This window comes from Anoplolepis gracilipes, chromosome 15 (genome assembly GCF_047496725.1).
Source record: "Anoplolepis gracilipes chromosome 15, ASM4749672v1, whole genome shotgun sequence".
Classification (NCBI taxonomy): domain Eukaryota; kingdom Metazoa; phylum Arthropoda; class Insecta; order Hymenoptera; family Formicidae; genus Anoplolepis; species Anoplolepis gracilipes.
The window spans coordinates 413,239-436,022 of record NC_132984.1 but is presented as its reverse complement, the minus strand read 5'-3'; the positions used below and the strand labels follow the sequence as shown (position 1 = coordinate 436,022).

Sequence of the window (22,784 nt, the reverse complement as noted above, 5' to 3'; positions counted from 1 at the left end):
GAAGATAATTAAGCAACGATTACTTTTGATTATTAATTAGCGAATATCAGTCGAATGATGATTTAAGTTTGTTGAATTACGTTATGATTAATAATGCAATTAGCGATATATAATGCTCATTTCCTCTGTGTAAATACAAAATATAATACCAAAGTTTTTTTTTTCAATAAAAAATCTGCCTGAACAAATATACGAATAATCTCTTCTGTACTTTTTAATTAAATAATATACTTGTGTAAAAAGATATTAAAATACTTATTTTGATATTTGTTTACTTTTGCTTCCATTCAGTTAAACAATTTAATCACTTTGGCTTAAGTTAGCTAGGATCGTTTATTCTTTAGGACTGTCATTAGGACAAACGATTAATCCTACTTTATGACTTCATATCGCAAATCTAGCTCTTAAATGGTAACTCTCTTGCGATTAAAACAATTGACTCAAACGGAGCTTGTGGAGAGAAACTTATAAATATAAATCTGAAAAAGAGTAATATTTCTTTTGTAAGTTGCCTACGTTGTAGCTTGATGTAAAAGATTCGTTTTTTGTATAAAGTATTGTTACATATTGAAAAATTTCTTTCCGAAGAAAATATGTCTAGATTAAAATAAAGATTATTTCGAAACGGGGTCTTATTCGACGAGTCGTTTGCAAAGATCCAATATTTTTTCTTCGGTATCATGATACCGACAACAAAAAAATTATGAACAACTGCGTGGTAAAAAGTGAAAAAGAGACTAGTTTCTTTCACGATATTGGTTTCTCGATAAGCTACTAGTGTCCTTATAGACTGTTACGATTATCGAGCGCACGCAGTATCAGTCTTATAAATAATAGAAAATGTGCATAGAAATTGTGCGAACTCGCTCGCGAAGCCTTCCAAAAGTAAGGTGACTTCTTTCGCTTCTTTTATAATTCGAAATTGTTTAAACTCTCGCCGTTATACTCCATATTGGTTGACTTGCTCCTGTATTTTACTGCACAACAACTGCGGGAAAGATAAAGTTGCAAAGTGATAAAATATCGGACAAAGAAGACAAATAAAATATGACTTGGTAATTGATAGAAGAATACTTTAGTGGGCAACATGCGTACCTGTTTAATATTATGATCCGCTATTAAAAGTATCTTTGACTGATCCGCGTTACCAAAAAGACCGCCAAGTTTCTTTTTCTTGCTGGCGTCTTTAAGAAAGATCTGCACACCTCTCTCCACGATTTTTGGTGATTCGCCGAACTCGTTCCAGGTATAAGTCCAGTCAACCTATAACAATCGAATACTCGTATATCGCGATTTTTTAAATCAATGAGATGTGATAATTAATCGATACCAACCCGCCAACCACCAAACAGATCACTATGTTCAAGGTATGATAATCTTTTGTCGGTGAGCAACAGCACGTCTTTGTTAATAAATATATGATAGACATAAACGTCCGTATGTGCGTATTTTCCTTTCTCCAGCTCCTATGGAAAAAAAATTTCTTATAAATATAAATAAATTAATTAATTAATACATATGTATATATATAATTATGTGTATAAATTAACGAAATATCTCTACAATGGATGGTTCATTAAAAATAGAACATGTAATTATCTTTAAATTTGATTATTAAAGATTATTGAAAACTGGCAGAGGAATAACAATATTCTTACCATCAATATCTTGTTGCCTTCGGCTTCTTCCTTTATGTAAGGTCTAACAAGACTATCTGGTTGCAGAAATCTAGGCGATCGTACTCTCCTTGCCTCCTCGTTTAGTTCGGTAGCTCTAAAATGGATTTTAAAATGTAGTCTCTTAAATGTAATCAATATATCTTGTACAGATTAATCGTACAATTAATACAATTTCAGTTTGCAATTAATTTACGACATTGATAAAATTGTTAAGATTCTCTTTGCATGGTTAACAAATCGTACCGTCTGACAGCTCCAAAGGAACCACTCGCAAAGTCAATAACGCCAGCAGTAGGCCTGGTAACGAGTCCAACGACACCCTTTCCGAATCCTTTGAAGAACCCCTCCACTCCTTCCTCCTTCGCTCCTGATATAGGTTTCATCACTACACCCGTTACACCATCAACTACGCCCTATCAAACAAAAATAATAATTTATATTTTAAGTAAAATAATCTATACATTTTAATTAATTTACAACTTTACCATTACTAAGCCTTTTCCGCTTCGAGCGAGACCTTCTTGCAAGTTGGCAGGTTGCTTCGTGAGCTGTTCTTGTCTCTTTCGCTGGTAATCCTTGTCAAAGGTCAGAGCAGCTATACCTTTGCCTGCAAAAGAAAGAAAAAATATATATCAGAAAAAACAATTTAAAATATTACAAGACTTAAGTACAATTTAATGTCTTCTCGTAGCACAAAATTTCAATATGTGTAAAAATAAAAGTACAAGAGTAATGCGTGCGATTTTCCTGTTAGTCATAATAATTTTATGAATGGTATTTTAAAAAACGTACCCATCGCTCCCGTAATTTTCGATACGGCGCCCGCCATTCCACCGACTGTGTGGCCCAACATGCTGCGCACCCCAAGGAACAGGCCCTCGGCGAACTCCCCCGGACCCTGTATGGCCCCTTGAAAGGGTTCGTAGAACAAATCCTCGATGCCCTTCATAGTCCCGACCACAAGCCCGTACGGATTACCTATCACATCAAGTCCCAGCACGAGCACATAGGCCTGCTTGATCGCCTGGCCTGCGTAATGAGTGGTCGCCTCGGAAATGAGCTGCTTGTTTGTCATAAACACATAGTTTCTCTCGAAATATGCCAATCTGCGCGTAACAGAAGCATTTAGAATATCAACATTTGCATACAAAGCTATGAAGCTATTACGAAGTTCTAGTAATTACAATAAATCTTTAAGATCAACAAGTTAAAAAAAAAAAAAAAAAAAAAAGATTCTTAATTACGCTAAGTTATTTTTGATAAGAGGAAAATTTACTTGAACACGATGTCATTAATATCCGTCAATGTCACACCGATTCCTTGCAACAACACGTTAAGCACTTGCGGCATTGCAGAGGGTCCACCTCCACTGCCAGTCATCGAGAAACTGATGTGTATCTGCGAATAAAAAAAAAAGAAATGAAATTTCATTGTTGCAATAAATAACATTTGGCATTTACATTTTATATTTGCAACAAACCTTAAGCGGCGAGAAGTGCAGTAGATCAAAAAAGTTCTTCTGCTCGGCTGTGGTGATTAGGTTGACGTGGTACATGAGCGGTTCGTTGACCAGCTTCATGTCTGTACGGAACAGAGCACTCTGAAACAAGATAATTGTTTTCTCTATAATCGTCGCGATTCTAAACAAATAAATAAATTTCAATATCCGGAACGAGACTTACCTCCTCCGCATCACTGACTTCGTTCGCCTCGAAGAGGTTTATTATCGCATTCAAAAAGACGATGTCCACCTTGATGTGAAACTCTTGTACGAGAACTTTAAAGTATCGAAACTGTTGCACGGTACTGTGCTCCAGCAGCCGTTTCACCATACTAAGCTCCGCAAAAGGTTTCATCACTGTAGAGAGACCGAAGAAACTTTCAACGAGTGCACAACTCTGGTATTGAAACAGATTCGCATTTTGACGGTATTTTTATATTATTATACAATGATAAAATTGTAAATACACAATTGTATACACACTTTTAATTATAAGTTCAATATAATATGTAAATTCAAACAAAATTATTAATATATATATAGAAATATACAGATGCTCTAAAGAGAACTCTATATTGATCTCCATTCTGTACCAGACTAACGGTCTGCCAGTTGCCAGTTGGAAGAATAATGAAAAGACGACAGAACAATCGAAATTTTTGCTTTTTCTTATGATTAGTTGAGATAGAAGGGTAAATGCATTCCATTGGAATCCTATTCTAGAATATAAACAGAAAAACAGCAGGGGGTCTCTCTTTTGTTCCTACTGCTATATTGGACGTTTTCTATCAACATCAATTTAAGATTTACATTGCTTACTACGCATGATGCGGTTTTTATATATTTTATATTTTTTTATTAAATAAACGTAATAATATTGTAGGTATTTTTATCAAAATATTGCAACTTTGAAGCCTCATGACTCGAAAAATGCTTAATGAAAATATATTTTATTATATAGTGTTTTGGAAAGCTCTCGAGGTAAGCTACAAGAATATAAAAAAATATATAGGGTGTCCCATTTAAAAAATTCAAGGTGACCTTTATATGACCTTCAAACGACTATTCAAAATCAAACTAATAGTACTATCTTATGGTCCCCTCAAAACCATACAAATTTGTCTGAAACATTTTTGGATAAAACTTATATTTTTCGAAATATTTCGGTGCCCCGACCTTTTTTGGACACCCTGTATATATGCATATATATATGATGTGTGTGTGTGTTTTAAAAATGAATTACATAAGAATCATCAAATAGAAATATAAATATGATAAATTATACACACACACACACACACACACACACACACATATACAGTCGGACCTCTTATCTTACGACCTTCTTATGCTGCGAAATCTGTTATCCTATGACAAAAAATCCTCTCATGCTATGATCGCGAAAGGGGAATTATACCTCCACTCTCAAATTTTTGTCGTAGGATCAGAGGTTTAAGGGGAAGATTCCAGACCAAAAATGTCGTAGGATAAGAGGTTCGACTGTAAAATGATAAACAAAGATCGATTGATGTTATATTGGAAATTGTCAGAAATGGCAATAAAATTTTGTTAGTGTTTTAGAAATATATATATATAATTATTTTTAAAAAATGTATATATTTTGTAGGGCAAACCTTAGCAATGATTATTTCACAACATATATATATATATATATACACATATATGTAACATTTTTATGTAATGTATTATATATATATATACATATAATACCCGAGAAAAAAAGTTGGCTATATATGGATTTTGTCAATATCTGATCATGTCTTACCAAGTATAGTCATACATGATATTATATGATAATTAAATAAAATCATATGTGATTTTATTTAATTATCATATTATCATATATAACTATATTTGGCAAGATATGCTCAGATATCGACAAAATCCATATATGGCCAATTTTATATAGACTTTTTTTTCCCGGGTATTCATATATAGTATTAGATTATATTAGAGATAATAAGAATATCTTATAAGAATTTCTTACAATCTCTTTCTGCAAACAATGGACGGTACCTGTGCTCTGTGTTACGCTTTTTGGCGGTGGAACCGGAGCCAATATAACCGGGAAGACGCATTCCGACAATTGATTGTCGATCTGCAGCCTGTTGATCTTTGCGTGCAATTGTACTTGATGTGCTGAGGTACGGTACTGTAGCCAAAGTCCGGTCTGAAATGTACGTCGCATATACCTACGATGTGGCTTCAGCATCTCCATGTTCAAATAATCCACCTGAAAATAATGAGAACAACGGTTATATATAATATATAATATCAATGTAGTTATCGATGTACCTATATCGAATCAGAAATCAAATTTTACCATTAACTTTGGCTCCAGCATCACTCGATAATCTGCATCCTTGCTAATTTGTAGTTCCTTAATATATCGTTGATATCCCTCTTCGATAGCATTGACTTCCTTGGCATTTAAGGCTCGCCATCTGCCGCCGAGAGACTTACGAGTCTCCCATATAATTCCAGAACTGCATTATGTAAAAAAAATTTTATTAACCTTCTAAAGTAATATAATTACAAAAATATTGATTCTCATTTAACTAAGTGATGATATTACAAATCCAAAATTTTATTATTATTTTATCAAAACATTGTACATCTACTTGATATTATCAATATATTCACCTAGCGATGCACATGTACAACAACTCGGATTTGGTGATGTTGTTTACGAGAGAGAACCCGATGCCGTGAATGTTCAACGTGATTTCCTGATCGATCACTTCGAGATCACCAGCTAGCTGACAATCCTCGGCGATCTTCAAATTTGTAGTAAATAGAAGCACTCGCTGAATGCCGTCTAGGAATGACACGTAGAACAGCTTCTCGTCCACGTCTGACAATTGAAAGGCACCGAGATTATCCTAAAAAGGAAATGGAAAGGACGACGTGTGTTAGCGAATTACTTTTACAAATATTTTTTTCTCTCTTACCTTACGAAGATTATCTTCGATCTCTTTGCCATTGTTATCTTCCCAGACGAGTTTTCGAGGACCTGATGGATTTTCCCAGGTGTAAAACATCCTGTTATAGGATTGGATGGATCTGTTAAAGCATAAAATACGCAATCAATTCATACATACATATATAGAACAATATATCGTGTTTTTATTGACAGATTTTTTCGGCGCATTTTCTACCTGACATTGATCGAGCCCTTCTCCCAGAGATTGATAGTATGCGGGGTATGATTGATAATCAGAGCCGGTGCGTTGCCTGAACTATATGCCGACAAGGAGATGTAAACGCCGCCTTCGCTGATTTGTACGTCCACATTGATCCCTCCGTACTGTTAAACAAGAGAGTCTTGTCAAAAGTACAATATGAAAATATAAATACTTAATATAATAAAGTGTCTGTTGTAAAGTGTAAATGTTGTAAAATATAATTCCAATTAAAAATTTCCCAATCTTCCATATATTTTTATACACAATTTCAAATAAATTATTAGAGAATGTTTAGATGCAGGTTTTTTATTGTACGTGTTTTCTAATATTTTTCACTCATACAAGGGAAAAATAGAGCTATTTAAGTTAATTTAATTTTTGAAAATATACTGAATAGTATATTTTCAAATAATACTGAAGAAAACTGATTGGCTTTTATAAGAAAAGCATTTTTCAGTTGTATAACATTTTCATTTCTTTATCACTGAAGAATATATTATATTACATAATGCAATATTTTACTGAGACAATATATATAGAAAAATATATATTTTAAACAGATATAATTCACAATTTGATCAATCAGCAAATTATTTTCAATGTAATAACAAAATTATCAAAGAAAGAATTTTCCCAAGAAATAGACATCCTGCATTACCTTATTATCTAATTTCAGTAAAGTTGTATGGCTGTCGGTGTAAATAAACGCCGCGGTTTTCTCGGGTTGACCCGCGACTTTGGCCCTCAAAGTTTTGTTTTCGTGCTCGACTCGAGGCCACAAAGCTGCGCATTCGTCGGCAGGCACCTTTACAAATGCAGTAACTTACATTATTATAATACGCAATCTTTTGTTAAAACATTTGCACAATAAAATGATTAAGTACTTATAATGTACCTTGATTATCGGATCTGCCGGACGATCGCCCTCTTGACATTCTATGAGGAAATCTGCATTATTGATAAGTATGTAGTAAGGCGTGAACGTGATTTGCTTAGTCAATGAGTTGTAGGTCAGTTGATTATGTACCCCAATCTGTAATAAAAACCATTTTTTTATCTTTATTTCTGTATTTATATTTTTTAATCCTTATTTTCATATTTTCTATTCACAATGACATTAGTGCACGTAATTTCTCTCTCTCTCTCTCTCTCTCTCTCTCTCTCTCTCTCTCTCTCTCTCTCTCTCTGCATATTCTATTCATTTTTTGGCATTTAATAAAGTCATAATTATCATGTTTATTAGATTTAGAAAATGAGGTAAATTTAAATTTATTACACTAACAATAAGTGTTGACAAAAAATTGGATTTCTATTCTTTGAAGAACCAAAGAATAAAATATTAGAGGATTATAGTCTGTTATAATAATTTCTCTCCTAAAACTTCCTACTAAAGCTCTAGTAAAAAAAAGAAATAATAAAATTAAATAAATAAAATTGATAAGATAAATGAAGGAATTGTATCAATAAAAAAATTGCTACAATGTATATTTAAAATTGTTAAAATAAAACTAGGTGCTCCAAGAATTGATCATGCACCTATAATATGAAAAGAAAAAATTACTAAACCAAAGCGTCATTATAAAAAATATTAGATGCTAAAGCTAAACCAGTTCATTTAATTTTCTTGTTATTAATAAAATTAATAATAAGTTTGATTGCAAGAGGTAAAAGGAAATAATCAATGAGGCAAAAATCATCAACATCAGAACCTGATATGTCATTCCGTTGTATTTGCACGCCACCACACCTTCGCTGCCCGCGACGTCGATTGAGAATTTGTCGGACCACTCTCCATCCTCAACTCTGATCATGGCTTTCTTTTTGCCGAAGAAAGCTTTGGAACGGAACGAGAATAGAATGGGTCCCTTAAAGTGCTCCGGGTGGTACAGGACGTTCAAATAATCATCCGTTGTCTGGAACGAGCAATCAATGTAGATTAATAATCTTTACATTTTAATCGGAAATAATATTTTGTAAATCATGCAGTTAATAGGATAAGTAACAAACGTTTCCATAATATTAGTTCGTTAAATAAATCTTGTTCGCGTCAGATGTGCTTTATATCTAGAAAACTAAAAACATAAAAAAGAACCATTAGGAAATGATAATTGAAATTCGTGAAATATAAATCGAGTAAAAATAGAGGAGATAAACAGAGGAGACAGAGCAGCATGAGTGAAAGCACAATTATGTATGATAATATAGCTAACAATTACGTATAAAAGGAAGCGCGATTTACGTGTTTGATAAAATGCAGTTGTTAAGAACATCGGCTAACATTAGGAACACGATGGTAATCTAACACAATTGCGACAGTTAGTCCCAATGTAATAGATTGACTAAATCAGACGATTGTTATCCCACGGTAACAATCGCGTCTCGTCAACACAAGCACGAGAACAGCTCAGTATATTAATATTGAAATAAAGCTATGGGTCACCGCGCGCGTTTTCCTCCTCCTGTACCGTTGCTGATGAGGTTTCATAGTGGAAACGAATTTCTGAAAGATGTTCTCACGTACATTTTCATACATGAGATATAAGTATCGACGTTTAAACCGACAATAAAATTCAATTCGATAAGTCATTTCGGCAATAAGGGTCGATATTGTTCGTATTATCATTAACAATTATATGATTGGAAGAATTCAGAATAATTTTGACGGATAATTTCAAGATGTACTAAAAAAACTAAATGGTTTTTATAAGATAAGAACGTTTTTCATTTGCGATATTTTCATTTTTTTTATCACTAAATATTACAATAAAAAGAATGTGTACTGTGTAGTTTACTAAAACATTGAATATATTTTAAACAGATATAATTCATCACTTGGCTAATCAGCGGATTTTTAATTACTTGGAATATAAGAACAAAATTATTAAAGTGAGAATTAAAACAAAAAATTTAAAAATTTTTTCCGAGTACCAAAATAAAATTCTATGAAAGTTTTGACTTTTCTAGGTAAAAAAATTCTGAAAATTCCAGATGTTTCCAGGAAATAAACACCCTGTTTTTACACGAAAAGCACAATAAAATGCGGCACGATAATAGGAAATCTCTACCTTGATCGGACTCGAGTGCTCTTTGCCACCCTTACTTGACTTCTGTAAAATAATGGACCATGTTGAATACAGGATTCTGATAGGGCAGATGCAATGCTGGTTAATATGGCGAAACACTGACGGTAGGTACAAAAAAAAGGAAGCAAGCATTAGCATATATGATACAAGAAAGTGCATATCGATCAAAAAAATTTCACAAGGATTCAAGATCTTTGGCGAAGAGACATGAGGTATACTCTCTGAAAAATTGCATTGAGAATTAAAAATTTCAGAAAAAAAATTTTCAAAATTTTAGACATAAACATAATATAAAATTTGAATTGCAATTTGCTCGCAGAGTTGGCAAAAGCTATCGCGCAATGAATGCGATCGCCGCGAACGTACTCTGTAAGATAACATCAGGCCGGTCTTGTTAAGCATCCAAAAGGGACAGTACAGTGCCATGACGATCGAGCCGTGTTTATAGGACGTATGCATTCCGAGATCCAGAGTCACCTTCTGCGCGCTATCGAAAGATTCGAATGACCAGACCGCGAACTCGGGTGGGTTTGCTACGATCTCGCCTTTGCATGACCAGTCCTTTTCCAGGTAATTGGGTAGCTAAACAAACGTTTATTTCGAATAAATAATCTTTTCAAATTTTATAATTACATTAATCGACAAGATAATTCTGTCAAAACTCATTCTCGACTGTATCAAAATTTATAATAAGAATTTAGAATAATAATTTAATTTTGCCATCTATTTTACCTTGATAATTATACTCGACTTGACAGGATCGATTGTAGGCAGCTGCAAGGAAGCGCTGGCCTCGAGCAAACTCTCCTGAACGGTGCCTGGCAAGCAGATGATGATGTCGATAGGCAGAAAATTTTTCAGATACACGGATGGATATAGGTGCACATTATAGATGGTACTAGCCATGGTGTGACGAGTGGTATTCTCGAAATACACCTGTTCGATCTCTCCCACAGCCTGCACATATAAATATATATATTGTGTACTTTAGTTACTTATTATTATGACCAATAACATTTATCGATGTGACTCATTATTTAATTAATTAATTTAATAATAATTTATCTGCATCGTTCAGGTGATAAACCAATAATTTTATCACAAATATTGTAACCTGAATGTAAAATGGTTCTGTGACATCCTGCTTCGATCGAGGTTCGCATTTCAGTAGTCTCGTCATAGAAACCGTTTTCTGCAGGTCCTTCCAGATGAATGGCTCAACCGATACCATATATCTATAATGAAGATTTAGGCGTTATCATTAAAAAAGACTTATATATCACTGCACTCCTCTTCATTTTTAATAATAATAATAATGAGAATATTTATTCAAATGTTGTAAAAAAATTTCCTTCTGATTTTTTTAGATATTTTTTTCAAAAATAAAGTTGAGAATTTTTAGATTTAAAATACAAATATACCCTTCAACACTGAAGAAGAGCCAATAGATGTTGGTCGGAGTGTACACGGCATCGAGAGGTAAGTTGAGCTTCTGGTCAGGTGCCACCGTACCCACGCACTCAACCTCGTTTCCGCGCTTCGTCATATAATAAACCGCTATCGGCTGTGCAAAGTGATTGTGAACCTGCGTACAAAATACGTTGCAGAAATGTTGATTGTCATCGATAAAATTTGTTCGCGATTTTCCTGCACTTACCTGAAGTATGCTTCTAAGAGTGACAATCGTGCTACCCTCTTCCACAACGACGTCCGACACGATGCCCCATTCCTCGGAGCCCTCTTTGCGATGTTTCAAAGAGAAGAATCTCTTGTCCGCTTTCAGAACAGGTATTGACAATTTGCTTGGGATGCCTTTAAACTATTAAATTTGATTACATTATATTCAGTGGTTTTGTATAATAGTAATAAAATAGTCAATAATTTAAAATACAAGTCGTTTCGAAACATGTGGAATCAAAGAATAAATTTGAGGCCAACTTAAAGTTTTTTTTCATTTTTCTTTTTAGTAAAAATTAACTTTTAATGTTTTAAAATTGTTAATTTTTTAATATTTTAGAGTAAATTAAAATTTCGAATTAAAAGTAAAAGTATAAATGATAAACTTTTTATCACATCAAATAATTGCATAAACGATTGACTTCAAGTTCAAAGTTTTTATATTAATTGAAAATAATAAAATTATTTATTTTATATGTTTTTTGAAATTTATATTTATTAAATTATTAATTTATACTTAAATAGTTATACATTAATATTAAGATATTTTTTAATAATTTTTATTTCTATTATTAAATTATTTTAAGACTGTTAATTTTAGGATTAATTTTCATAATTTTTTAATTAAATAGTAATAATAATTATGTTTAAAATTATTAATATTTTTAGTTATATAAATTAATAGTTTTATTGATATTCTCTTCTTTAACAAATTTAACATTATTTTACTTGATATTTGAATTAAAATTAATTGCAATATTTATTATATAATTATTTCTTGCGAAATAAATTTTAGATCAAAGAATTGTGATCCAATCGTGAGCTCTGCATGTGTATATATTACGTCTGTATATCATTAACTTACAGAAACGGCAAATTTACTGTCGTCCCTGTCCTTCACAGTTTCCGCTTTCAACTGTTCGAGAAGACGCGTGTCCAGCTTGGATGTTTTCGGCGCCAGCTCAATCGACGCACCAGTCTCAAGGATCACCTCCATATATGAATCATTGTGATTCCGTATTCTCAATCCATCGTCGAATATCTAAGGTAAGGTCTGATATTAATTCACAAAATCAAAGATAGTTGAGTGAATAAACAAAAATAGAAATTTAAAAGATCTTTCATTGTGACAAACCTTGAAGAGACTATGCTCCAGATCGAGTACCATTGCTAGACCGGTTTCATTCTTCAGCACATACGGTGCCACTTTTCTGGTGGGCCCTTTCCCGTTGGCTTCTATAGCCGAGGAAAAGGACTGGCCGAGTTGCTTCAGCACATCCAGACATGTTTTCGTCACAGTTATCTCCAGATTATCCTGCCGCCGATAAAAGTAGAGAGAAATAAATACGTTTTCTTTCGAACAAAATTTGATAATATCGTCGATTGCAATAAATTTCATTTATACACACAATTCTTATAAAATATTTCTCATCTAACTTGAATACTATATAACTTGAGTGTTATGCATATTTGTAATTTAATATGTAATTGATATTTAATATATATATATATATTAAAAACTTACGGAAGATGTAATGTCGATGGACATCTTGGTGGACTGATTTGGTAGTTCTTCAGGTTCGCTATCCGAAGTGGGACTAACCGCGCTAGCACCTCTCGAGTCCAGTAGTATGTCGTTAAATTGGACCTAATAAATTTAGAAGTGTTATTATTTAATAAAAATGCACAACAAATTATGAAGAAAAGAAAAGGAATTATAAAGAGAAGAATGTTAGAATCACCTTTGTCTTCAATTCCCATGGTGTGGAGACGCGTTTGCCATTATCGCAGCCTTCTATCGGCTCAATCAACGGTTCCCACAACGCTAGGCGGCTGTTATAGTACGCCATAATTACAGACATCGTACAATCTACGGCCATCTAAAACCATGAGAACAAGTAAAGATTAAACTCGTAGAAACAATTTCTTCTTCGTACGCATAATTAAATTATAAATTATATTTTATACAATTATTTTATACAATAAAATAATTAATATAATTTAAATAATATTAATATTTGTATAATTATTTTATATAATAGAATATATAATTTATATATAAGTTATTTCTCAATTTCTATACATGCGTATAATTATTTTCAAACTATATATATATATATATATATATATATATATATAGGTGTATAAGAGAAAAATCATTTTCGCGATCAATGATTTACCGTTTTCGTGCTCCAATCGTTGACGTTGCTTTGGAAGTCCACGTGAAGTAACAACATGGGCAGAGTTTTGTTCCCAACACCGGCTTCTAAAGTAAACAAGATTGTTGGAGCCGAAATAATTGCTAATTCGGGTTTATAAGCAGTCGGAATCTCGTCATCTAGATACACGAACTCTTCAAAAGCTTCCATCGCAACTTCTAAAACAAATCAATATAATACACTTGAGTAAATTAATAAGAAAAAAAAAAAGAAGAAAAATGATGAAGAAGAAGAAAATAACTATTTTTGTACGTATAATAAAAATAATTAATGCATAATTTGTATAACCTGTCTTTAAAAACCAGTAATCATTCTCCTCAAAGGGCGTGACGATCCACAATCCTTCGTAATTAGGCTCGGGTTTAACGACTTCCATATCCTCTTCCTCCTTCTTTGTCACCGTATGCACGACTTTACTCAATATTTCGATCACACCTGCAAAAATATCGTATTTGTACTATTGTTCAATCAACCAGCGACTTGACGATCCACGAATTACCTGGCGAAACAGACATGTGTATATCTGTACAACAGATGTCCAAGTGAAGCCCTTTGCCCTCCGGTGTAGAACCAGCAACGCTGATGCTGCATGGTTTCAAAACCTATATATACAATGGTATAATATTACTAACAAATGTAACAGATACTAGATTAGATTATTTTACAATCTTGATTTATTAATATTCAAAAGATCCTGATAAATAAAATCTTTCAAGAGATTTTCTGGATTGACTCACTATTTAAGAGCAATGACACAGATATTTCATAACAAAAACTAAAATATTTTAGAATTTATGAATTCTAAACTTTTTGTTATACTTTATATCGTTACAAGTATAAGTATTTTATATTCTACACGGATATCTCCAATACCTGATAGATCCAATCGGCTCTCTTCGTAGGATTGTATATCCCCGTGAGTAGAGAGAAATCCTTAATGGAGCCCGAGATCACCTGGTGTTCTCCCATAATGCGCATTTTCAACAGCAGCTCCGTGTTCAATATTATACAGTTCGAGTTTATATCATCCATGTCCTCGAGTAAGATGATATCCGGTTTCTCCACATGCAGGTTCACGGTTAACATTTTGGGTGTCGAAGTAACCGGTTGTTGTTGTGTTGGATGTTTTTTCTTTGGCGGTACCACCGATTCACCTCTCGACGAAGATTGCAGGGAGGTGGCGGCGGTCTTGCCCGCGATGTCTATGTCGAAAAAGTCCTTGATCTTCATAAGATAGTCGAGAGACACGATGATGCTGAAGGAAAATACCCGCACGTCGGCGAACGTGTCGTTTGGACTCTGACGCACCGTCACGTCCAGCATGCTCCTGGCATTATACTTAGCATGCTCTTTGTCGAGGTGATCCTCGCCGCTCGGCACGCTGCTGGTTCTCTCCATGATTCGCGTCAGAGAGCCTTCCCGGCTCCGCCGCAAGTCGTCCAGTGTACAGTTCATCAACAGGATCGACGTGGCCAACAGTCCGTCTGCAAACACGCGGCCTTTCACGGCAAAGTGCGTAAGACTGAAGCGCGCTAGTCCGTTCTCGGGCAGGTGCAGCGGCGATGCCTGCGACTGTAATAGCTTAGAGCCGCCAGTAAACAAATTGATCACCAGGCTGTCCATGATGAATTCGAACTTCACGAACGTGTGGGCATGTCGCTCCTGCGTGTCGGTCGGCGGCGGTTCTCGCGATGTGTCAGCCTCGTACTTGTACACCGGTTGGATCTTTATATATGACAAATGAAGAGATAAAAAGCATCCTTTTATTATTTATTAATTAAATTGATCTATTAAATCTATTATTTTTTTATCTATCAATAAATTCATTACAAATTAAATAAATTATTAAATTATTATTGATATTATTCTTCTCATATATATATTCACCTGCAGTTCTCCGCTGTATTCAGATTTTACAGTAGATGGCACAGCTTGCACAGGTTTAGGATCTTCGAAAGTTTCGCCCAGATTATGCTCCAGTACTTTCAGAATCATAGCGTAATCTTCTTTACTCAACAGTAGATTGATTTTGTTCAATCTGCCGGACATATCAATGTCCGGAATGGCAGTGAACCAGGCAGTTGACAGATTGCGTTTCATTAGCAGTGTAAACGTCACCGGCTCTAGCAAAAGCACCTCGTTCTCGCTGGTAAATTTCTCCGTATTCAGTCTAACTCGCGACAGCTTCAAGTTCTGCAGCTCGATCTTCATCTCGTCCACTATGGGGCATTCCCCAGTCTCTTCGTTCTTCGCCTCCAATTTTTTAAAGACGTTGCACACCTAAGAGTACGTATAGTTCAAATGATTTTAATCACATTTAAATTATATTTTTTATAAAATTTGTATACTTTTATTAAAATTTAAAAAATATATATTAATATATTTTCAAAATTGAAAAGACATATATATATTTAGATTTAGCATAACATAAATATAATATATAATTTCTTTTTAATTTTAAGAAATTTTAACGATAGATTGATCTATAAATCAGAGCAAGTTTTGCTATCAACTGTACCATAAGATTGCCCATGTCCAGCATTAAACTGTGCTCGCTTTTGGAGTTCATTGGTACGTATACAACGGGTGCCTTGATATTAACACACAACCCGATACGTGAGGCGCTTTCTTGAACATCCTTGATGTTTGTCTTTGCGGCTTCTGCCGCTGCCGCCGACGCGTCTTTGATAGCTTTCTGCGCTGTTTGAAAGTTGTTCAGGAAATTCATCACGCTGGTGACAAACGCGTTCAGGAAGACGATACGATGGCAACCCATCGTCACCTTGACGGACATGTTGTTCTTGTCCACCTCCCACGGCTCGATATTGTACATCACCGCTTGAATCTAATTGTGAATGTGATTCGAAGTAACCATTACATTGATGTAAAATCACACAAGTGTAAATGTAAAGGATTACCTACCTGCAAAGACTCGGTGCCCTCTACAGCTACAATATCCTTATACACGGAAGTTGGATTAAGGTCTTTAATGCTGATGGAAGTCAAATCAGCATTCACTTGCGAGTACGAAGACTTGCTGAGGAAATTGGCGCTGACACCCTCGATGTAGAGCGCGCTAATGTCTCGGACATCGCTGGAGATTTTTAGATTGATCGAACCGATTTTGGCGCTCACTTTTAAATCAATACACTCGACTGTTTGCTTTCTACGTCGTCCACCGGATCTTAATTTTTGTCTCTGCAACTGCTCCCTGAGGAAACCGGAGGTCTCTTCCTGGATGGAAGCCAAGTGAGTTGGTCGAGGACGTTCGACTTCTTTCTTCTGAACGCCTTCGAGCGAGCTCATTCGGTCTTGTATGTATGTGCTAAACCGTAGCAGTTCAATGAGCGCCTCTTGATGCAACAACGTGTCCAACGAGGTGAATTCCAACAGTAATAGTTTAACAACAGAGCCGTGTCGCGTGATGAATTCCGGAGAGCGTTTATTCACGTTTATATATCGTACGACGATCAGATACTCATCTTTGCCGGCTGACATCGGTGTGTTGACAATGAAAATTTCCTGATCCCCATGTAGCTGTCGCATTTGTATGCCACCTAACCGTAGTTGTATTTCCTGATCGTACGTGCGCTGCAGCATTTCCGCCTCCAACTGCAACACCTGAAATCTAAAGTTTGAAAAGTAAATTCAAAAGTTTATGCCGAGCTAAAGTCAATGAGAAATTTAAACTTTAGTAAATTTTAAAATAAAATAAAAATACAAAGTGTTACAAACCTGACAAATTCCGACGACTCCCCGTTGTCGTTTCGTTGCCTAGACACCGACAGCGTAAACTCCTTCATCTCGAATTTCATCTCCAGATCGGTGGTCTGCTTCATCGGTGCAGACGCTATTTCCTGCTGCTGCTTCTTCTTGTCGGCGATGCTGGAAATCGTGGTGCCGAGCTCCTTCAGCGACAGCTGCGAGATGGATTTAGAGAGAGATGTTCGATGCAGTTCCGCGGTTTTTTCTTCTTCGGGCAACGGAATGCTCTGTGCTATCGAAAGCGCCTGCAGCAATCGAATGTCCGTTATATTTACGGTTACTGATGGCAGGCGACCGAGAAGCCGGAGTTTCGGCAGCAGAGGATCGTCCGTCACCAGACACTTGTGAAACTGAATTTCCAATGTAGTTGGATGAAGCAACGTCAGAGAATTCTCAATGTTTGCAAGAGCTGATCGCCAATCTTCATTCGGCAATGAGACCAGCACCTAGATGTTAAAAAAAAATAAAATTTAAAAATATTGACATTATTATATTATATATTAAAAATTTTATTGCAATTAATTTTTATTGTATACAAAAACAGATCATATATAAAAATTATTTCTCTATCTACTATATTTAATAATATTTTCTATTTAATATTTATAAATTATTATATATGATGTTTTAATATTTTCTCGTAAATATTCTTTAATTATACTTTTTTTTATACAATATAGTTTTAAATAATTTTTATAAAATGATCTTAAACGCTATTCAAATTGGAGATTAAAATTACCTGAAAGTTGACTATTTCTAAAACAAATTTGTCATAGCTATGCTCTCTCAAATATAGTAGCACTTCCTCCTCGCTCTTGCCCATGCTAACCAACTGTTTAACACTGGCACTAGCCATGTCGCTCTTGACTTTCTCCAGAGAATGCATCTTTAAACTGCCCAGATTCACAACGATCAGCGCCTTCGAATCTTCATAGAGACCGCCGTGCGGTATGATAAGTTGCGAGGCCTGCATGTCCACTTGTATATCTAGGATGGAGTGTTTTTGTATGGCGTATTCTAGTCCAAGCGCCGACATTTCCTTAAAGCCTTCCAATTGCTCCGCTGCTGCTGTCTGCAGCTGATTTAGCGTTGAAGAATCTTGCACCTAAAAAATATTCATCATAAAAATTTACAAAGCAAAAAGACAAAAAAAATTAGAAATATTTAGATATTAAATTCACGTAGAAAATCCTAATTAATCCAAGTAGAAAAATTGTTTTCCTTATTTTAAGATTTTTTATCTACTTGTTAAAGTTAAAAAAAAACTCAGAGGGATACCTTAAACAAGTTGACCAATTCTATGATGGTTTGTGCGTCGTAGATGATATCGACGGATCGGGACTTGACGATGACGCGATCGCCGCACAACTTGTCAATTGGATTTTTCTCGTAAGAGACCGACAACAAGGCGCTGTCGGAACTGCTATGTTTCGGGTTGAAGAGCGAGGGTACACGACCATCTTGCGTCACGCCCAGCAATTTCATGTCGCTGATGGAAGCGGTGACGAGAATCGCGTTCGCGGATGGCCGCGACTTGAAGCCCGCTCGCACGCCGTGCAGTTGCAGATCCAAGACGCACGAGTGCTCCTTGTCCGTGTCCAGCAGAGAGATCTGTAGACCATGCAGAAAGAAACGTGTATCGATCATTTCATATGTTTCTGGATAATATGCGGGCGCGCTATTCTCTTGATAATCGATCGCCCGATAAAGCTTCTCCTTCTCCTGTGGCGTCATCGCCTCTTCGAATCTGAAAATAAAAATATAAAATCTTAGATAGAATTCTATCTCAAATTATAAATTGTTTAAAGCATGCAAAGCTTCCAAGAATATTTAAAAGTCCAAGCTACACACCGAAGCGGATGTTTGGAATCAAACCTGCGCATAATAGCCGCAGCTGAGTTGAGTTCTTTCGTTTCCTCGACCTGCGAACTGTTCCACAGGAAACCGAACCAGCCTCGTTTCGCCTTCAGACTCTTCTCCCGCTCTGCCAATCTCTCCACCTCCATCTCGATCTGTTGTCGGATGATTACCAGATTAAAGATGTCTAATTTCGTCTCACAGTTCGTCAATTGGTCTATAGTTTCCTTCGCCAGTTTTTTCGTCGTTAATTTCATCTGGTAGACGTGAGCGTAATCCCGGCAAGTATCGCGATGATGTTTCATATGAGTCCAGTCCCAGTTGCGACGACACCGTCGCACGGTCTCCTCGAGGATGCAAGTGTACGCAAAATGCCACCACTCTTTATAATGACCGCGATACGATGACAGATTCGGCCGATACTTCCGATATGGTGCGGCCTTTCGCGCCTGATCCAAACCTTCGCCCAGTCGTACCAAGGTCTGATACTGCCGCTTCGTCAAGCCGATTCGCAATTTCTGCATCTCCATATCTAGCCATACCTGCGTGTGAGAAGAACAAAATTATTATTTAAAATATGATTGTTGTATTAGTTTTGAACTTGATTTGAATTTTACATGGAACATCGGATACATATATTTTAGAAAATGATGAGCGCGTTTCAGTCACCTTGGGAATGGTATAATTGCTGTCGTCGGACTCGGGCTTGGGATTAAGTCTGAGCTTGGACTTGACGTTGATTGGTCCCAGCAAGTATTGGTAACCCGTCGGGATATAGTCCGTGGTCGCGATACCCTGACAGAAGAGATTGGAATATGAGGACTGTGGCCTCTTGCTGTACTGTTCCACGCTTGTGTTGAGATAAACGGCCAGTCCGTCCAGGCTGCAGATCTTAAAGATCTGCGGAATGGCGTACATGTCATTTAGATTGCCTGTCGTCTCCCACGAATCTGTACAACTCTCCAGGACGAAGGTGTTTAAGGTGAAGCCGACGGAAAATGGATGTTCCTTAAAGGTGACATGGTCCTCATACCGTACATGAATCCTCTTGATTTCCACGTGAATGTTCTTAATCATGCGGGCAACCAGCTTTTCGACCATCGAGTCGTCCAGTTTCTCTTGTGCTGTAAGAGTTGAATAATTTTGAACTCATATTTTTACAAAAGGAAGAAAATATATTTATTCAAAAAGCAATGTAAAAACAACATCAAATTAAATATAATTACTGCAAACATGAAAATTTGAAAGGCTCCATTTCACTAATTTATACAAGAATGTAAATGTTTATTTACATTTTAGTTCTGCTAACTGCTTTCTCTTCTCCACTCTCTCGAGCTCTGCCCGTTTGGCTTCCAATTGCGTTTTGGTTTCTTTCTCTTCATTATATGTAACCTGACTTGTAGGCACTACTAGTATAAACAACTCTTCAACTATAGCATCAATTTGACCATTCCACATATCTTTAAATGGAATCTTTAATATTAATTTTCCTGAAAAATACAGTATTTCATTACACTACAAGAATTTCAATAATCAATATATTGCATTTTATTCCACAAATTTTTAGTTATTGTGAAACTTTTTGATGTAATACAATTTTTTATACCTAAACGACCATATTCCAATCTTACTGGAAGATCAAGCACATCTAATGCAGATTCTTTTATTAACAAATCATTTAATACAAGATCTCCTAAAAGCAAAAAAGATTTGTTACGTAAAATACAATCACTAGATGAAAAAATTACATAGACGTAATTATTGTATGCATTCCTACCTCCCCACAGGCTAACTTTAAGCTGCGTGTAGTCCAAGTTTTCAATATACTCGCCAATCACCTTGTTGAGGAGTTCCGCAATGACTGATTCAAAAACCATTTTGCTGTTTGTTTTATTCTTGCTTTCTTTCAATCAAATTCTGTAGCTTTCACACTCCACAATACTCTCTTGTTTCTCTGAAAATTTTTTAAATAAATTTAAAAAAATATATATACCAGTGTAGACATATAATATAGTCAAAAGATAAGTTAATTGCACAAAATGGTCTACAGTCTCTTACATTAATAAATTAGCCGGAATAGATATAGAGTGTTTCAAAAGTCATGGCATATTTTGATAAGATAAAGCAAATGTCAGTCGACCAATTTGAAATTTCTAAAAATACAAGAGTTGTATTTAAAAATTTTTAATTGCGCTCATTTTGTTCTTCACTTACAACTGATATATTTCATACAAAAGTACACGTGAAAGTAAAGATATGTAACAAGAAAAGAATTGTCTTTTTTACGCTTATTTATCCTTTCGCTGAATTTCACAATAATTTATATAAGACATCCTACAGTTATACCGTAACATATTATATAACATGTTGTAATACAACTGACAAGGTGATTTACAAGATTCTGGGAATCCCTTCGACGACGAAGGCGGCTGCTCCAAATCGACAGCGCGATAACGACATAACCTGAAAACAGGTCGCTCGAGCGAGGACCGTTCGCGTCTTTTTTCGTCAGGTTACGTCATTCTCGCGGAATATCATCCATCTCCCCCCTGGCAACGTCACTGGAACGCGATCCCGATCTCTTCGATCTGTCAAACTCCCTGTCGATTCCCCCGTTGCTCTCTACGACGTTGTGTGTACAATTAATCTCAACTTCTGGACCTGGGATGTTTTTTTCCTCTCGTCGCGTCTTGTTTTGCGTTGTCAATGTCACTTTATGTCACACGTTATAACGCCAATGATATCTTCTTCGATATACTATCTTCGCTAAAAGATAGCAGCAGGAAGTGTGCCTTACGTCATTTATGCGACGCACGTTCCCATAACGCAGTTCGAGAAAAAATTACTTCTTTCAAAAATACAAAATAAAAGATTTTTTATAGTTTTTTTTTTTATGTCGAATGTGATTCCGCCTCTCAAGTTGCTTTATCACGTTATAATTTTGAAAAGAAGAATTATTTTAATATAATTAATCGTTATTAGCTACGGTATATATATATGTTGGAGAAGTTTGATTGGAATCAAAGATAATATAAATAAATATATGTTGTTAAATAAAAACTTTTAATATTTTTATTAAAAAGAATTTATGTTTCAAAAATTTGAAATTTAAATTTCGGAATATATATAAGCACTCAAATAAATAATTAATACTTCAAAAAATTATTATTGCATGCATTTAAAATTTTTATATTTCATTATTCGTATACAGTATATACAATAAAAGCAGATAATATATTCAATGGAATAAATTTATAAATTTTGATAAGCACTAATAATTTTATATAAAAATCTATAATCCTCTAAAAATATATATAGAAACAATTAATTTAATAAAAAATTTAAATGTTTTAACTAGAGAAATAATTATAACAACGGGCTTCAATAATAATAAACATAATATTAATATTAAAAAGAAATAATATTAACAAACTAAACACACATGTTTAATCAACTTTTTTTTCATTTTTTTTTTTTTCATTTTTACTCTGATTATGAGTTACGAGTATTGGATGAAAAATTAAAACACTAGTTTTTTAAATATTTATTTAAATAATTAATTTTACTTATAGTTGTCTTAAATTATTGTTTCTAATTATTTCGATAAAGATTGCAATAAAATGATATTTTATAATTTTTATCTCTCGTTTTCATTCATCTTACTTGAAATGGTAAACAAAATAATAATGCGGTATGCGAGCTTCGATAAAAACTTGTCATCGTGATAGACAAATATACTTACATATATTTTGTTTATCAAAAGTAGATTATAATCGATTGTAATTATTATAGCATAT

The 22,784-nt window shown here is 34.8% G+C and overlaps 1 protein-coding gene and 1 long non-coding RNA gene across 4 annotated transcripts; one reads left to right on the top strand and one right to left on the bottom strand.

Moving 5' to 3' along the window:
• Positions 1-485: 485 nt before the first annotated feature.
• Vps13 (vacuolar protein sorting 13C) lies at positions 486-21,806 on the bottom strand. 3 transcript variants are annotated; one of them, XM_072906910.1, is made up of 46 exons: positions 21,371-21,806; positions 21,046-21,140; positions 20,765-20,941; positions 20,594-20,680; positions 20,280-20,477; positions 19,657-20,111; positions 18,982-19,529; positions 18,409-18,877; positions 17,870-18,235; positions 17,101-17,576; positions 16,288-16,993; positions 15,884-16,210; positions 15,253-15,645; positions 14,239-15,090; positions 13,865-13,967; positions 13,654-13,800; positions 13,327-13,523; positions 12,889-13,026; positions 12,672-12,794; positions 12,282-12,461; positions 12,012-12,188; positions 11,127-11,288; positions 10,891-11,054; positions 10,584-10,704; positions 10,202-10,426; positions 9,836-10,051; positions 9,452-9,493; positions 8,827-8,886; positions 8,096-8,299; positions 7,282-7,419; positions 7,045-7,191; positions 6,360-6,508; positions 6,153-6,264; positions 5,845-6,083; positions 5,525-5,687; positions 5,218-5,434; positions 3,362-3,537; positions 3,160-3,279; positions 2,956-3,077; positions 2,472-2,785; positions 2,165-2,286; positions 1,923-2,092; positions 1,659-1,773; positions 1,335-1,466; positions 1,096-1,263; positions 486-988 (listed from the first exon to the last, which is right to left on the bottom strand). In XM_072906910.1, exons 3-46 carry the CDS (start codon positions 20,862-20,864, stop codon positions 941-943), a joined length of 9,888 nt encoding a protein of 3,295 aa, XP_072763011.1. In that variant the 5' UTR covers positions 20,865-20,941; positions 21,046-21,140; positions 21,371-21,806; the 3' UTR covers positions 486-940. The 3 variants fall into 3 exon arrangements, with proteins under 3 accessions (XP_072763011.1, XP_072763012.1, XP_072763013.1); XM_072906911.1 differs by having other exon boundaries at positions 19,006-19,529; positions 21,371-21,805; XM_072906912.1 differs by lacking the exons at positions 8,827-8,886; positions 9,452-9,493 and having other exon boundaries at positions 21,371-21,805.
• On the top strand, positions 8,822-9,908 carry LOC140673764 (uncharacterized). The gene is made up of 3 exons (XR_012048098.1): positions 8,822-9,272; positions 9,351-9,573; positions 9,789-9,908. It is a non-coding gene; the product is annotated as an uncharacterized lncRNA (long non-coding RNA).
• Positions 21,807-22,784: the final 978 nt, after the last annotated feature.

What these genes read in the sequence shown, in the direction of transcription:
- Vps13 (XM_072906910.1), bottom strand. Translation starts at nt 20,864, where the DNA reads ATGGTTTTTGAATCAGTCATTGCGGAACTCCTCAACAAGGTGATTGGC. An exon ending in GAAAATTACGGGAGCGATGG is followed by an intron (nt 2,287 to 2,471) that starts GTACGTTTTTTA and finishes TTTCTTTTGCAG; the next exon opens with GCAAAGGTATAGCTGCTCTG. An exon ending in TCCTTTGGAGCTGTCAGACG is followed by an intron (nt 1,774 to 1,922) that starts GTACGATTTGTT and finishes AATCCATTTTAG; the next exon opens with AGCTACCGAACTAAACGAGG.